General features: G+C 33.4%; 1 protein-coding gene across 2 annotated transcripts in view; it reads right to left on the reverse strand.

The window, feature by feature from the left end:
* The window catches only part of LOC106465943 (pyruvate kinase PKM-like), a 25,634-nt gene extending 13,209 nt beyond the window's left edge, over window positions 1-12,425 (reverse strand). Inside the window, exons 1-4 of one of the 2 annotated variants that reach the window (XM_013926184.2) lie at window positions 12,297-12,425; window positions 2,505-2,646; window positions 1,581-1,672; window positions 869-1,000 (exon numbers count right to left, since the gene is read on the reverse strand). In XM_013926184.2, coding sequence (XP_013781638.1) covers window positions 869-1,000; window positions 1,581-1,672; window positions 2,505-2,646; window positions 12,297-12,305 — 375 coding nt within the window. In that variant the 5' untranslated portion in view covers window positions 12,306-12,425. Of the gene's footprint in view, window positions 1-868; window positions 1,001-1,580; window positions 1,673-2,504; window positions 2,647-4,444; window positions 4,624-12,296 lie in introns of those variants that run through there. The other variant, XM_013926185.2, reaches the window with a different exon arrangement.
* Between the last annotated feature and the right edge of the window lie 5,381 nt (window positions 12,426-17,806).

Genomic DNA, 17,806 nt, shown 5'->3' on the forward strand with positions numbered 1-17,806 from the left:
TTAAGACTTAAATAAAAAAATTTGATATTTTGTCTATGAAAGCATTGTAATGTTTACTGATAAACTGCCAAATTTCATTAACAATCACTTACTAATTTAAAAATTATAGCATGAAAACTACAACAAGCACAAAATGGTTATGAGGTCTGTCCTAGAGACCGAGCCCGGGTTGAAAGAGTTAATGAGCTGTCAGAAGCCATAGTAGAAATAAGCCCTGAATATGAACAGCTTCACTCGCACAGGACAAAAGTATAAGTGTACAAGTCACCATCATTTGAGAATTTATGATAAAAATTAAAGCTTTTGAGACCAAAGCCACAGAAAACAAATGATGTATATCTCAATAAATTGAACTCAGATGATAAATTTAAACATGTCTGTTCAATACAGTGGTGAGAAGAAGAATGAAGTCACCAAGAGTGCAAAGTGCATAAGGAGATTTATTGCACATGGAGGTTGTGTCACCCTCTTAGAAGTGGAGGGCTTTTGTCCTATAATGACATCATGCACCAGTGGAATTCCTGTTAAATCATGTGAAATCAGATGAGAGTTGCCTCATCAGACATCTCTCAGACATATATACAAGGAAGATGAGTTATTGTCTCGTAAGATGTTGAATGCATGTCACAGTGCTAGGTTAAAGTTTCAAAACTGAGTAAAATCTAATTTTCAGAAGTCACAACTTTTAAGGGTTTTCAGATTTGTGACAGTGAAGCTTAAGCAGATAAGTGTTTAGAATTTTTTGACAGTGGATATTTAACGTCAGTAAAAATATTCACTGGAGGTAGGTCTGTAAGTTTTGAATGTTTGACAGATTGAAACTAATCAAGTACTTATTACAAGATAATCACCAAATATTAAAACCTACCCCTACTAAAAGTCCAGTACGAATTTCAGGTCCTTTTGTGTCCAAAGCAATTGCTACAGAGTACGGCATTTCCATCTCATTGCTGACAATTTTGGCTGCTTCTCTAATATTTTGAATGGTTCCTAAATGGTACTATGAAATCAAATTTTCAGAAAAAAAGATAATTTCAATTTAAATCTTATACTTGGAAAAGAAACCCAGCATGCTTTATATTTACAAACAACTTAACTGGATATTTAGTTTTAAAATTTATAAATACAATTGGTATAATTATACTAATGTATCTTAACTAACATGAAAAATTAGATTTAGTAGAATTACTCCACATATAAATTTACAAAAACAAGAGCTTTTCCTAGGTGAAATCCACTGTTAGATTCACCAATTACCTGGCTCATTATCTAACAAAATGTTCTTGAAAAATGAAGACAAAAGAATCATATTCATAGATGTATAACAAAAATGATGATGTGGACAAAAACCAATTTATATTCTCTGAAACCTCTGCTACCACACAAACTATGTAATCCGGTTACCATGTGTAAGATAACTGTTAAGGCCTGCACTGGTCCCTAAGTGCATTTTAAGTATTTTTTGTTTTACACTACTGAATGTAAACAAATCCAGTTATGTCAATATATTAAGTTCATTTGGAAACTATTTTAACTGGAAAACACATAACAGAAATTGAACAAAGAAGAAAGTAGCTCACCTCATGGGTACCATGAGAAAAGTTCAAACGAGCAATGTTCATCCCTGCTTTCATCATTTCTACCAATGTTTGCACTTCCCGAGATGAAGGTCCTATGAAAATCAATCAAGAGCTGTATTGTAACTATGCCATACTGATGTTTGATGGCACCCTGTCTGACACATAAATTCAGCACACACACACACACACACCCCCAAACCAAACCATTTAAAACACTCGCACTACCCAAAAATAAATTGAGAATGATGATGTAGAATATATGTAACATACAAGCAAGTTAATACTATCTTTATAATGAACATTTTAAAGTAATTTTGCTCTTACTGCAATATTCATTGTGCTTTGATAAAAGTGCACATTTTTCCAATCCTATACTAACTTTCATATGTATACTATGAGTGTGTAATTTCATGTAAATGCCCATTGTTACTAAATCTTTTAAAACATTCATATTAAGAATCAATTAAAAATAATTCGAATACCAATATTTAAAAAAAAAAAATCTTTATTTAATAAACTTCTGTCAACTCTCCTATTTCACACTTTTAGTGAGAGTGGTATGTGTAATTGTTTTTAGTTCACAATATGTACCACAAAAAAAAATACATCATATACGTCTTTTATTTACTGCTCATACTGTAACATACAATTTATATCTAGTCAATTTCTAGACATATTGTAAAGAAAAAAACAATTCAATGTCAATCACTTAATAAATTAACTTATATTCTGTTTCATAGATAGATAAAGTAGGCTTGAGAACTTTAAGAAACTCCAACTGCCCGCTGAAAGAAAAAAGACTACGTTTTAGATTCTACACTGAAGATTCAGTACAGAAGCCCAAGCATTATCATCTCTTCTTTCAACAGGCAGTTGCATTCTGCACCATATTAACACAAACATGTTCAATCATAAATCACTCACCAATTGTACAAATTATACCACTCAAGCGAGTGAAAGTTGGATGAGAATCTATGTCCAGCGCACTAAGGTGATCAAACCTAGTATCTTCATTAGCTGCGTGCAGCTGATGTCCTAATGCCCTTGGACCCTTTGTTAGTGCCATCTGTAATAATATTTAAAAATAATAATAATGATAAAGGTTTTTAATAGGCCTGGTATATAAGGAACACCTTGCCAAAAGTTACTTAACATAATTATACCTTTGTTGCTATTCAATAACATCATGATTATTGTTGACAGATGCCATATTGCGATATATTTAGTCTTCTGTGAAATGTGCGGAACCAGGTCTCTTGTAATAAAATGCAAAAATTGTAATCGGTCCCTTTTCTTCAAGCTATCACAAATAATAAGCTAGTTAATGATTCATATTAAAGTTTGTTCTCTTCAGGACTGGAACAGTAAGCAGGGACAAATCTGGGGATAGTGGCGATTCCAAACTCTTCTTTCTGATAGGTTACCAAATAAAGGTACACTAGACCTAATAAAGAAAGCAAATTTCTTTCAAAAGGTTTCATGTCTTGGTAGGAATACAAAATCCTCGATTTGTTTCTGATTAGGATAAGAGTTCTCACTGGGACTTGAGCCCTGGTAGCTCATTAAAACACAAGTCTTAGAGGATGGGTGTGGGCCATAACCCCCTGAGATTCAAATCTTGGTAAGGATAGTTTGCTAAATTTTCTGATACACTGTAGAACACAAAACATTTTAGTTGGGATTCAAATAAAGTTTTTGTTGGAAGCCTACTTAATATCTCAGTAAAAAAATAAGATCCAATCTAGTAGATAGTATGTTGAATAATCAGTCATAGTTAAAAGCTCTATCCTTTAAATAGGCTTATACTAAGATTACATTTCATTTGTAGTGATCAATCTTAACTCAGGATAATAAAAAGCATGTTGGATTATTTAGGGATGGATAAAGATTAAGTTTATATTGTTGTGGTGGGGGTAAACGATAGATCTTGATTGGACAACGTGCCTTCACTTCATTTTATTCTTAAATCTACCAACACTAAAATCTGTGCCTGAAAACAGTATAAAAATCACACCTAGTATTTCATGCTTTTATGAAAGACACTTCCCTATTAAATTGAGTAAGTTTTACTTTTAGGTTGTTTTTAACTTATATAATCGTTTTGTAGTCATCAATGACAATGGAGTACTTTTTTTCTTTCTTTTTATTGACATTGTGCCAACTAAGCCCTAATAATTTCAGTCACTTCTATTATATGCACACATTTAGACTCCATTTCAGGCATTTAACTTGGATGGATAAAGATATCCATCCAGCCACTTCTGACCTTTATATAACCAACTGACATATCTTAGTCATAAAAATACGACTGATATATTATTGGTTGTTTATATACCATCTCCACACAAGATATACTAATCAATCAATTTCTTATTATATTTTAAGAAATCATTTTAAACATACTAATATGATGATTTTAATATTTTAAGTATAAAACTTATTTTTTTATATTATACCAAGCCACTGGATGTATCCTTTTTCTTCTGTTATATCACATCCAAACTATGTCCCATTTTTTTCTATATGTGCAAAGATAATGTCTTGAATATTTCAGAAACTTTCAAAACAATCTTTCTATTCAAAATACCACACTTATAAAAGTCTGTATCCATTTAAACTTTTCTTTTACAAATTTGAAGCCAGTTTCTTGTTCATGTTCGTCATTTTTTTACTTGTTAATATAACAAGTCACAAGTTTCCAATTCACAGATGAGACATTTGCAATCATACTCTGAAGTAATTCTATTACATTGCTTTGATGATAAAAGTGGCAAATTTAAACACCAAGACCATTACTACATACGCTGTTGTAACAATAATATAAAAACTGGAAAAAAATAAAAGAATAGCAAAGAAATACATACGTTTATTGAGTTATAGTCTCTTGCTAGTTTGTAAGTTGTACGTAGTTATTTCACACTCACGGTACTTTATCAACGAAAATTTACAATATAGAAGTCTGGACAGAACAACGTCTGTTTAACAAAAGAATAGGCTTAGACAGAACATAAAAACTGAGAGCCGCGTATCTAGACGCACGTTCACGACGTGACGAGCCACTCAAACACGCAGGGATTGAGTTCTCCGCCTTTTCCGGTTATGTTCTGCCATTATCTTTTACGTATGCAAAAAAACTTTTGATTTCCACATGGTTAGCTAGGACCGGTCTGTTGAGCTGAACATACATTTGGTGGCAATTTCCCAACGTCAAATCAACTGTAACATCCGAGAAAATAAAACGTAAACTTTATAACAGCTTATATATATATATATATATATATTCCTATTTCATACGTACTTTTCATCGCATCAATGCTTATTTCTAACTATTGAAAACTGGAATTTATTTTACACGAATATTTCTTTTTCCGAAGCATGATGAAGAATGCCGGAACTCAAAGCATGAATCTGAAAATACATGGCAGCAGAAAAAGAAAAGAAAAAAGAATCACACCTACTTAGCAGTAAAAACAACAGAACAAGGTGTCATAAATTCAAATTTTGGCAGCGTAGGAGTCGTCTGCAGTTTAGACAGTATTACTTTTTAAACAGGGTGGTTGGCTTTTGGAATGATGGTGGGGGCAGAAAATTTAACCGATTTCAAGTAATGATTGGATGAACGCATGAGTAGTTAGGGGTGGTTGTAGTTGGGAGCTGGAAGGGACATCCTTGATGGGCTAATAAGCTCGTTTTTTGTCCCCTAAAATTTTATGAATTTACTCTTCGATCAGACGAGAGTAGCCCAAGAGTTTGTGACAGGTGCTGTTAACTAACTGCCTTCACTCTCAATCAGTTCAAAATTTGGAACGGCTATGTTCAGATAACCTAACTTTTTCCGAAGACACTATAATGGAGATCGCGCTAAATATTATATTAAAGGCACTTTCAAACAGTAACTTTGTCAAGATGGAATCAGTTTATATCAATCGAAGAATATTTTCAACTGCCAGACTGCTGCAGAGGGTTCGGATCTTTCACTTACTTTCATTTCCACCGAAATAAAACAAAAATCTGCCCGATCTCTCCAAATTTTGTTAACGTTTAAAAAAAAAAGGCATAAAATACTCATAGAGAAGTTATACATTTATACAATTCATAACAACGCCGTTATACGTATATAGTTTTAAAGTAAAAATTCATCTTAGCCTAAGAACTGCGTTTCAAAGCACATTGCACTATTGAATTCAATAAGCCTGATTAACAAGTATAACATAATTGTCTTCAGTAACGTCAACTTCAGTTTTACTTTTGATACCAATGTTAATATGCTTATATTAAGCAGATATTAACAATGCAAAGAGCCAGGCGGCAACCGGATATTAAAACTTTGGGTCATCCCTAATCCCCAAATTATATCTCTATATCCACGAACTTAACAACAAAAACCTAAAGCGATTTAAGCCATCATCATCAGCTCACACCATCCAGTGAGCTTATAAAACGAAATAAACTGTGCTCATCAAGTTTACCAAACTTACACTTGTTAGTTAAAATATTAATCTCCAGATTTAGATTCAAAAATAAATTAATTATTATACAAAGCCTATCCAAACAAGGCTTTCACTACTAATGAATATACCTTGGAAGACAGTTTTGAATTTTCGGACAAAGTACAAAAATTTAAGTTTGTTTGCTTGCTTGTCTGTCACATTGGCGACCATGATCCTTATCCATTTCAACGTCTTGTAGCCTATAGAAATCTATGTTAATATTTCTATTTTTCATCCCGTTACTGGTGTTATTCACGTATTTGAGTCTTTGTTTCACTTTGCTCTTCTTCTTCTTCCTGTTAGTGCAATATTTTCTTTACCCTTTCTTCTCATAAAGTGTCATAAAAATTGAACTTCCGAACTTTTGATCTTTGTAACACTTTCTAATTTTTTGTGTCTAAGATATTCTCAGCATCTTCTTAATGTATCACATTTCCACTGATTCTAATCTGCTATGCGTAACTTTACTAACAGCAAGGTTTGAGTTGTGTAAAGTTATCAAGTGGAGCTCAATTTCACGGCCCCTATGAGGCGGGAAGTCCGGGGGCGGTAGAGTATCTTATTTTGATTATTTGATGACGCCTCAATGTACGTTGACATAGAAAAGTAACTCACATGTAGAAGAATGACATATTGCAAAGTAGGCCTATAAAGAACTTATCAATCATACTTTGTAGGGTTATATCTCCAAATACAGTTAAGATGCATGTTAATGCCTGGCAGCCACTTACGTTTGTTTGTTTTAATTTAGAGATATTATGTCTTAACTGAACAAAGCCTTCTTATAAAAAGAGGGCTTGTTCATTCATAAGCCGAGAACAGAGATCAACCAAGTTCTGCTTACAAGTTGCTCGTGGTTTTAGAGACAATCATATTTCTGTAGTTGAACACTTTTATTGTATCTACCTATTCAACAAGCACTTTAAGATCCTTCTACGTGTAAACATTCGGTGTCAGGCTTCCCCTGCAGCCTGGTGTTAAAAACATTAGGATATAACTTGCAGCTCACACTGCTATATTATTTATAAACTATATATATTAGATGTACTTCCGCAGGGTCCATGAGACTGTTCTTTTTCAAGAGTGAATAAAACCAAAATTAAGAGTAAAAATATTTTTATTTCTTGCTTTTGAAGTTCATGTCATGCTGTGTTGTAGCCTACAAAATGCATAATTTTTCTCATGATTCATGGCATGCGCATGTCTTACTGACGTCACGACAGTACAAATTGCAACGTTAATCGTCCCATATGTGACGTCATTTCAGTGTCTACTGACTGACTGACTGACAGACAACACAATACTGTACATTGGTGCGAGTGCTCAAAACAGGTGACCCTTCAAGGCGGCCTTTGGTCCCCTTTCGGGGTAATAAACAACAAATGTTCTAACGCAGATCCCTGAAAAACCTTAAAAGTCACATTCTTTTAACAAAAAAACAAAAAAAACGTATTGACAGCAAAATATTAACCAGAAGTTAATTTCTCAGTATTATTTTTGATGCTAACTCCCTCTGTTTATAATATCAATTTAAGCATTACAAGTATTTGTGAACAAATATTCACTTTTCTTCGTAATAAAGCTTTCACATGAAACTCTTCCACTGGCAGTTTCCTTCCTTAGCCTACACTATTTCGTAGAAAAAAATTAACTTTTCATTATAAGAACCCGTTTCCTTCCTTAGCCCACACTATTTCGTAGGAAAAAATTAACTTTTCACTATAAGGCCCCGTTTCCTTCCTTAGCCTACACTATTTCGTAGAAAAAAATTAACTTTTCACTATAAGGCCCCGTTTCTTTCCTCTTCTATCAATCATTTATCTTTTCAAGGAGCTTATTTAAAATTGTAGCTGGAGAAGATGGTTTCTCGGTTTTCAAGCACAAAGCTACACAATCGGTTATCTGTGTTATGCCTACCACAAGTATTGACACCCAGTTTTTGCATGCGAGCCTTTACATTAACTTATGAGGCTCTGGGGAACAGACGAAGAGCGACTTTCAATGATCGTTCCTAAATTTCCACGGTGATGATGATATCCAATAGAAGTAAATATATCTTTCGAGTGTTAAGGAATATTTCGCATATTAAAATAATTATATATAATGTAATATTCTAAACGACATCGGGTTTTACTATACTGTCAAAACCCAAAAGAGAGAGGGGGGGGGGAAATATTATTAAAATAATTAATCCTATTTACACTTCGATGATGCTAGCCAAAAGTATCGTGTAGTTTTAACGTGATACATTTGAAGGCTCTCTGGATACCAAAATTTACCATTTTTCTTTCATTTAGGTCAGATTGTTCAAATTAAATTCGAGAGAAAGCTTTCGCTCAGTTTCGAAACCGGCGTTTTGGTCTTTTTAATAGACCAGAGAGGGTCAGGTACAAAAAGACCTATAACCAGTTTGGGTTTGAATTTCGCGCAAAACTACACGAGGACAATCTGCACTAGCCGTTCCTAATTTAGTAGTGAAAGACTAGAGGGAAGGCAGCTAGTCATCACCACCCACCGCCAACTCTTTTACCAACGAATAGTGGTTTTGACCGTCACATTATAACGCCCCCACGGCTGAAAGGGTGAACACGTTTGGAGGAACGGGAATTCGAACCCGCGACCCTCAGATTGCGATTCAAGCGCCCTAATCACCTGGCCATATCGGGCCTTTATAACCAGAGCCGAAATATTTTCGGTAATCTCATGGTTTCCTGGAGTCAAGACAATTACGCATACAACATTTTGAGACATAATAAAATTACTTTTTTTTTAGCAATCGCCCAAAAAATTGTTTTTATCTTTTTGAATAAAAAACAACTTATTGCGATGTTTCAAAATGTTAGTTCTGTACTCCTCCAATAAAGTCAACAAGGCTCAACATTTCAACTAAATAGTGACGACAGTTGAAAGTTGACACCGTTTAAAAAATAAATTAAAAAACCTAAGTGCACGATATCTACTAATAATCACAAACAATTTTTATCTCTAGTTTATATTGAATGTAAGTGATACGATTCGTGACGATGAAACAAATCGTAGATAATAACGTTTCTGCAGATCACTGAACGCTTGTACTTACTTGCTCAGGGTCCTTTAAAGTGTTCTGTTTCAAGAGTAAATGAAACCAAATGTATAAGTAAAATGATTGTTATTTCTTGCTTTTGAAGTTCATATGTCATGCTGTGTTGTAGCCTACAAAATGCACAATTTTCTCATGATTCATGTCATGCGTATGTTTTACTGACGTCACGACAGAACAAATTGCAACGTTAATCGTCTCTTATGTGACGTCATTTTAGTGTCTGGTGACTGACTGATAGACAACACAATACTGTACGGTGGTGCGAGTGCTTAAAAGTGACCCCTCCAGGCGGCTTTTGACCCCCCCCCTTTCGGGGAAATAACCACAAATAATTTCACATTCCAGAGATGCACACGTACGCTTTTTTTTTAACTGGTGGATATCATGAAGTCCCCCACACACACACTAAATTAAAATCTAAAACAAAAAAACGAAATAAAAAATAAAGAAAAGATAAAACTAAAACAGCCAATGGATACAGCAGAGGCAAACAACGTCATCAATATGAACGAAGAACAGCAGTTGCAAAGAAACATAAGTGAAAAAAAATAGATCAATAGAAATTAAAAATAAACAATTTTTAAAGAAATACCCGTGTTTTGGCAACAAGCTAATGAAAAACCTGCACAGTAAGAGAGCTTTGTTTGTTTGTTTTAGAGCAACGCCACATTGGGTTATCTGTTGTGTACACCGTGGGGGAATTAAATTAAATTAAAGTCCATAAACTTACAGATGTCCTATCGGGGGCATGAGAGAGCTGCACTCAAGAGCTTTTATTTTATTTTTGTCAAACAAATAGCTAGAGTAGAAAACCCAATTCTAATAGTCGGAATACGTAGATAAGCTGTTATGTTACCTATCTGAGTAATACGTTTGAGCACGTGTTCAGACAAGTTTACTTTCTATTACAAAAATTGGACAGTACTAGTAAAACGTAATGGGAGATTATAAAATCTAATTAAACTGATGAGATAATGTTTTCGACCTCCAATACAAGACTACAGACAGCATCTTTAAAAAGTTTAAACTATCTACAGCCAAGAGAGTATATGACACACTTGACTAGACGAATACATCACTAGCATTTTGGGATGCGTATTTACACAGCATTGAAGGAAATAAAATATTATTGACAAAAAGAATATATACAACACTAAAATGAACACAGCCCCTTGATGAACTCCAGTTTGAAATAATAGAAGAACTTTATAAAATGTTATTGATTTTGAGTTTCACTGAATGATCACGAAGAAAAACTAGAAATCTAGTGGAACGTTCTTTGGATTATCAATATTTCTAGTCATTACATACAACTCTTTGCAAGGTAACATACCTTTAAAACTGCTAAATATAGATATATATGCATTTTAGAAATCTGTCTTTCATACGAAGGTAATACCGACGAAAAATCTTAATGTACAGTAACTGAAACTTTTCATATTTTTCAAAAACTAGTCTGTGCTTGTTTTAGCTAAGCACGAAGCTAAAAAATGGGTTATCTTTGCTGTGTCCACATATTTACCGCTGAGGTATTGGGGGCAGTAGATTGTGTAAAACACACCATGTGATAGGGGGGGAGGGGATCAAAGATTTCATACATTCCTGTAAACTTTTTCTTAAATTTCCATTAATATTTTCTGACTTTGTTATCATTGTTACTTTCCAAAATTTCAGTAAATTAAGTAACTACAGAACAAGGTTAACATGATTCATATGTAACACTACTTTAATTTCTAAACAATTTGTATTAAGCCCTTGGCATCGCCCCGCCCCCCAAGAAAAGAAGTCACCAGGTAAAATTTAAGTTGTTAAATATTCCTGAAATTGCTAATACTGACTGATAAAATTTTGGTTTATGTTATGATTCAGAGTGAGGTACTCTGAATTAATTATCAATTTTAGCTTCAGGTTCACTCATTTTCTGCCAGTGATGACAAATGGACAAAAACTATGCACAGACTTTTCCTATGCATACTACAATTTTATTGCCGTTAAAAATGACAATTACTAATAAGGAAATTGATGTCAAACTTTCACTTCTGCAGTTTCTCTGAAGGCAATGCAATGCAAATTTGTTAAAAAGAACAAACAAACAAAAAAACAGGACTGTAATTGTGATGCAAGTTGTTCACAAACACCTATTCTTCCAGCAAACATATCATCAAACGTAGCTTTTATCTTATTTTTTTTTGTCACATCTCAATACGAATCTATTCTGAAGTGGAAGTTATATTGGCTTATACAATCGAAAAAACAGCTTTACATTACGTGTTCAGATTACTAGCCCATGGCAATTTCATCACACCATGACAACACAGGTTGAGAAACAATGATTAGGTAAAATTAAAAACGAATAAAACTACAGTTGTTCTAAGGTCAAATTGGGGCTATTTTGTTCAGAATTATCATGACTTTCTTCCTAGGGGGATAGAATATTATAGTATGCTAAGAAATATATCAGTAAAGTCGAACATTAATGTTTCATTTCAGAATGCGTTGAAATCAACACAAAATTAAAATCGGAGATTTTCTAAAATTTTTAATTTTGTGTATAAAATTGAATAAATACACCTTTGTATTGAGAAAAATTACAACTCTCAAGTTGTTTTTTAAATGTGATACAAAATTATTTTAATTCATACGATTTTTTTGTTCCAATGGTGCATTTTTCTTTCGAAGTAAGCTGCCCCCCTCCCCATTTCTTCGTGTTACTTTGATAACTTGAGTCCTACTCGAAACTTATTTCCGCTGCCACTGTGACAGTACCATAAAAAAAAGTTTCACTGCAATAGTTAAGTTTTGAATTTACCCCTTTGCATGGGCCAAATACATGGTTAGGTACTATTTTTTTTTTTTTTCTAGTTCTACAATTTGAAACTTACTCATTTACTGGCTTCTCCTGTAATACGATAGTTACACAAGACGTGGTTTCCGCATTACAACTTACATTAACAAGTACACTAGTAGTACTACCTGAAAGTTATGGTTGTATACAGAAATAGGCTTAGTACTAGTAGTACTTCGTCGAGAAATATGCTAATCAAAATTGTTGTACAATTTTCTAATGCTTAAGTTGAAAGATGAGCATTGTTAAAATTAAAAAGACGATAGTTTAGTTACAATATCATAAACTTCTAAACTTACCTTTATCATAAAATTCGAAACACAATTCGCCGGTTGCACGCGCCAATGGTTACTTGGAATTACCCTCTACACTTTCCTTACAGATGGCGCTATATGTATGTCTGATCTTGAGTCAATCTGAAATCCGATTGGATTAGGTTATGAAATAAAAAGGAATGGTTACAATTGCTCTTACGTAATATTAAAAAAAATGTCGTAATCCAAAACTTTGACAACATAATTTTTCCTATTACAGTTATTTTAACTATATATTTGTATTTCAGATATTATTACGCTGTACATGTATCTGTTTTTTAATCGTTATTCAAGCTAGGGTTTGTTATGGTGATTCAGAGATAATATTGTTTTTTGTTTTGTTTTTTTATTTACAACAAAACCACATTCGGTTATCTGCTGTGTTCTCCGCGAAGAATCGAACCCCAGAGGTTAGCGTTCTAAATCACCTAAAGACACAATGGTAAGTAAAAGTACCATTTTCAACATCCCTTGTGAAAGTGGACTCCAAGATATTATAGAAATAAAAAGACTAACCAAAGTTAGAGTTCTGGAGTATAATAGACATACGAGACTTTGTAATACCGATCTATCTGCAAGAGCCCATCATGTTAGAGAAGAGTATGCAATAAAATGAAATGATACTAAAACAATGGGATATCAAACACACAAGATGATACGAAAAAAGGTAAAAAGCCTTCTACGAATACTTAACTGATAACACATTCAGTCAACCTAGTATATAAACCAGGACTCTATCTGAAATCGTTCAAACAGTCAGTTGATTAAAACTGTAACGGGAAATATCATAATCGAGTGGGTGGTACTCCATCCTTTCTAGCAATAAGACCTGGATCGAATCCTATCCTCTATCACCGCAGACAGTTATTCTCAGGACTTCCCTGAAGACGGCAGTAAGATTAGAAGATAAAACCGATGATATGACTAATCTGACAATATATATATATATACATAGTAACTAATTAATAATTAGACTCAAGTGATCGTAGGCTACTCATTTTTACAGTAATTGACATTTGATTGCCAGAACCTTAATACTGCTACTGAAGATTTCTTTGATCAAGAGTTGTATAATGGGATGACCGGTAGTAGGAATGGCGTAAGCTTCTTCCCATTGAGGAAGTTGAAGTAGCTAGACAAATCAATTGGGTGGCTGCGCTTTTCGTCTTGTGGGTGGGTATACATACTGAAGTACTTAGGAAGTGAGTTAATTTTAATAGTAAGTATTGTTCTTTGGAGCAAGGACTACAGGGGAAGCTATGGGACATTTTGGAGACTTCAGCCCCAGTAAACTCTCTCTTACTGCCATCCCTGACCAGTTGTCAAATATCAGCAGCTTACTTATGGCTCGTGTTATCCCAGAGTAAGCAAATTAAAGAGGCTTATAAAATAAAATTCTCCTTAGCTTGAAATACAAATTCCTTTTTTAACATCTACATGGCATATTTGTTTTGTCAACTTGTGTATTCTGTCATCTGCCTCACATATAAGAGATCCACAACAGCTTGTACATCAGCTGTGTTAAATAAAGTTTGGTGTCATGTAATATTTGAGAATCCACAAAAAAATGTCAGTGACAAAAGCCATCCACATGCCCCATGTAACATTATGCAATATAATCAAGAAAGATTTCAATCTGGATCCACCAAAATAAAGCTTTCAGTTATACCTATCATTCAACTGTTCACATAACTCAAGCATCTGGAGAATGAAATGAGTATTCATGCTCTTCCAAGGGAATACATACTGGTCAAGTCACCTAATGCAGCATCTATGGATTTCTGTGTGATCAGACTGTTGAAACAAGTACTGAAAAACCATCGTTTTCATACACTACATTGATTATGGAAAGCAAGCAGAGAAGAGTGGTATGCTTTGAACAAGACAGTCGTACAATGAAGCAATAGAAACTACTCTGCAGGGTTATTGCCATTTCTAACATAGATCCACAACTGTTACAACAATGCACAAGTGTTCAAGTTTGTAGACAAGTTAACTGGCCTTTGAATTATTTTCACCAGATATTTTAAAGCAACCCACCAACAAAATAACAACGACATAACAATATTGCTGTAATGTTGTTCTTTTGTTGGACTAGTTCTTCTAAACTACTTGGTGAAAATAAGCCCAAGTACAGTCCACGTAACAATAACAAATTCGTATATTTCTTCCTTAACGCTCCCACAAGTTGCCTTCACTGTACACTGTAGTAACTTGTAGGCCTAAGTTTACAACTGTTCAAATGGAAATACCACGTTAATAGTATTATGAGTAACGTAAAAATACACTTACCTGTATTATTTCACGGCTAATCAAGTAATTGAATATACATGATGACTGACACTGATTTAAATACGCCTCTGAAACTAACTACTTCACTGAATGATTATCATTCGTATCATTGTTTCAATACACTTCACAAAGAGTCTACACTGAGCTGAGTGGTCACAAGTAAATAGACATGTAAGCTCTCAGTAAGCTCTCCTATCATGAAGTCTTTTTGGTTGGTTTCTTTATCAAGGTCTATGTTACATAGATGGGATGATCTCTTGTTGTCACTGGCTGTCCTGTCACCACCTAAGTTTACAAATGACGTTTACACGGAAATACCTCGCTAATGGTATTATAACTACTGTATAAATCACGGCTAATCGATCAAGTAAATTAATATTATAACCGATTACTAACACTGATCCAAATACTTCTCTGAATGACTGATACTCTACCAACTGAAAATTGACTAATTACTTAATACTATTTACTGTTCACTACTCCTGAACAAACTACCTATTCGTATTTATATCTGTATCTTTATTTCTAGACACTCCACAAAGACTCTCGAACACTAATACTTCTTAATATTCTAGGAATTACTTGATCTTAACGTGATGCGTCCTCCAGCTAACATCTAATTTAGAACGTTGAAAATATAGCTTACAACAATATAATTCCTGTCAGTCCACTAAAAAAAGAAGTATGATACATAAGTTTATCATATCCGAGTAGAGCATTAAATCCGTTTAATGTAATGTTTTGACCACTATACTTCGTTTATCATCATGCTTAAGCTACATTATCCTATAATGCGTTATTTTAGCAGTGTATGGATTTCACATTTGTTCGTTTGTCTCTTTTTAAGCACAAAACAGCACAATGAGTTATCTGTGCTCAGCCCACCGCAGCTATCGAAGCTCGATTATTAGCGTTATAAGCCATCAGACTTACCACTGAGCCACTAGGGTGCGATTTAATATCTGGACGAAACAAACATATAGATAATGGTGTGTTAAAATCCATAACACCCCTCATGTAAAACTAGTCCTCCAATGGGTCAGCGGTCAGTTTGCGGACTTACAATGCTAAAGTCCGGGGTTCGATTCTCCGCTGTAGACAGAGTGCAGATAGCCCATTGTATAGCTTTACACTAAGAAAACAATGTGTAAAACTCTTCTTATCGTTTTCAGCCAGTTATGGCTGATTTAGATTCAACGGAATTATTAAAATAAAAATAAAAGAGATTACTATAATCCGGGGATGTTTAGTAAATGTATTTTAGAACTTGGGTCATTTAAGAACAAAAATGTATATGACATCAAAGTTGACCTTGCAATTATTTGTTGACGATATAAAACGCTACTCAAAATAAAGCTTGTTTGTGCTGCCATCTAACCTAAAAGTGAAATAGTACAATATATTTAAAGTGCAGGTAAGACAAAACACTATTGCTATTAGTATCAATATTATTTGAATTTTGACGTTTTTATTATTCTCTAGTTTAATTACAAGAAACATTTGAATGTAAGCTAAGATACTCCATCCATAATTATGAGTACGTAAGATAACACATGAAACAAGTTTGTTTTATTTCGAGATTTCCGAAAACAACAGATATCATTATCACTATCAGAATACTGAATAGAAAAGCAAAACTTGGCTAAGCCTTACGTTTTTATTTTAGCTAATCCTACCTCGATGTTTACATTTTAGACTTAGATCCAAATTTAGAAGTTAGAGACCAATACCCTCACGTTTTAAGCAGAGTTATTTCTTTTGTTGTAATTGTCAATTGATGTGACAAACTAATACTAATAGTATTACTATCTGTAACAGTAACACGTACTAAACTGGTATATCATTATTAAGTATATTAATTATTATATGCATTAGTATTACAGTTATTTCATTATTTGTTTGAATGAGTGGTTCATTTTTGTTGTTTGATTATCTGAACACCATCACTATCAATGGATGGGCAAAACTTGTTTACTGAATGAGTATTGTCACTGTATAATGGGGAGTAAAGTGTCACCTTGCTGGTTCATATATAATGCAGGTAATAAAATGTTTTCTAAATCAGGATTTTTCAAATTGGTTCTTAAGTGTGTAAACACTTGTGGTCCTGGAATTTCTGGATACTTAAAGCCTTTTATTAAATTTATTATAGCAAAATAATGCATAAAATATACTGTATTTATTTATTTCAAGATTATCACAGCTGAATGAGGTACTCATTTTTTATGAATGGTCTGAAGTAAGAATATTACATGAAGTCCTTCTCATGTAGTTTCATGCCGTATTTGTTAAAATTAGACTGGTTATATGCAAGACATAATATTTTGTGATACACAACAAAATTTTTCTATAAACTAAGAAATTTGACTCAGATTGGAACAATGGTTTGAGTTGTTTGTTTAACCAATCATTGTTGCTATCATGTAAAAAACCATGTATGTTAAAAATCTCAATTTTACACATTTTTTTAAACTACCAGAAATTGGTCACGTTTTCAAAACACAAGGTTGGGATCATGTGATAAGTGTACCATTTCTAATTGGAAGATGTGCACATGGTTTTGGCAGAATGTGGTGTGGCATATTCTGGGAACATTTCCATGTAAAACACAAATCAAGAAAAAGTGGGCTTCATGGTTTTGGCATGACAGTGATTATGTAGTCTTGGAAACTTACATGTATTGACAAAGTTAGTAAAACAAAAAAATTTGATCTTTTAAAATATACAGAATGTTTTTTAACTTTTAAACTTACACATACACACATTAAACTCTGGTAGCCAGTTCAAAAAACAAATTACCAGAGTCTCTAAAATGTCATCTTTATAAGTGCTTAGTGTTAAATATAAATACTTCTTTAAACCAAGCTATTTTGTGATGATTTCTGAAAGTAGGCATCTTTATCATTAATAATCTACACCAAGCTATTTAAGTTATATGCAAGTTATTCCGATTCTTTGGAAACTTTCTTCTTTTATTTAGTCAATGTTTATGGTACATATTCCTTCGTTTACCAGGTTTTCAAGTAAAAGTTTGTATTTCCAGCTTTAAAATTTAAAAGAAAAATGAAGTAAGATTATTTTTAACTTGTGATCTTATTAAATAGAATCTCATTTCCAGCCATTAATTTGATTACCCCAAAAAATTTTAACCGAATGCCTCTCCTGTGCATCACATGTGATTCACAGTATACAATGCTAAAGCA

This window comes from Limulus polyphemus, unplaced genomic scaffold, assembly GCF_000517525.1.
Source record: "Limulus polyphemus unplaced genomic scaffold, Limulus_polyphemus-2.1.2 Scaffold2099, whole genome shotgun sequence".
Taxonomy (NCBI): Eukaryota; Metazoa; Arthropoda; class Merostomata; order Xiphosura; family Limulidae; genus Limulus; species Limulus polyphemus.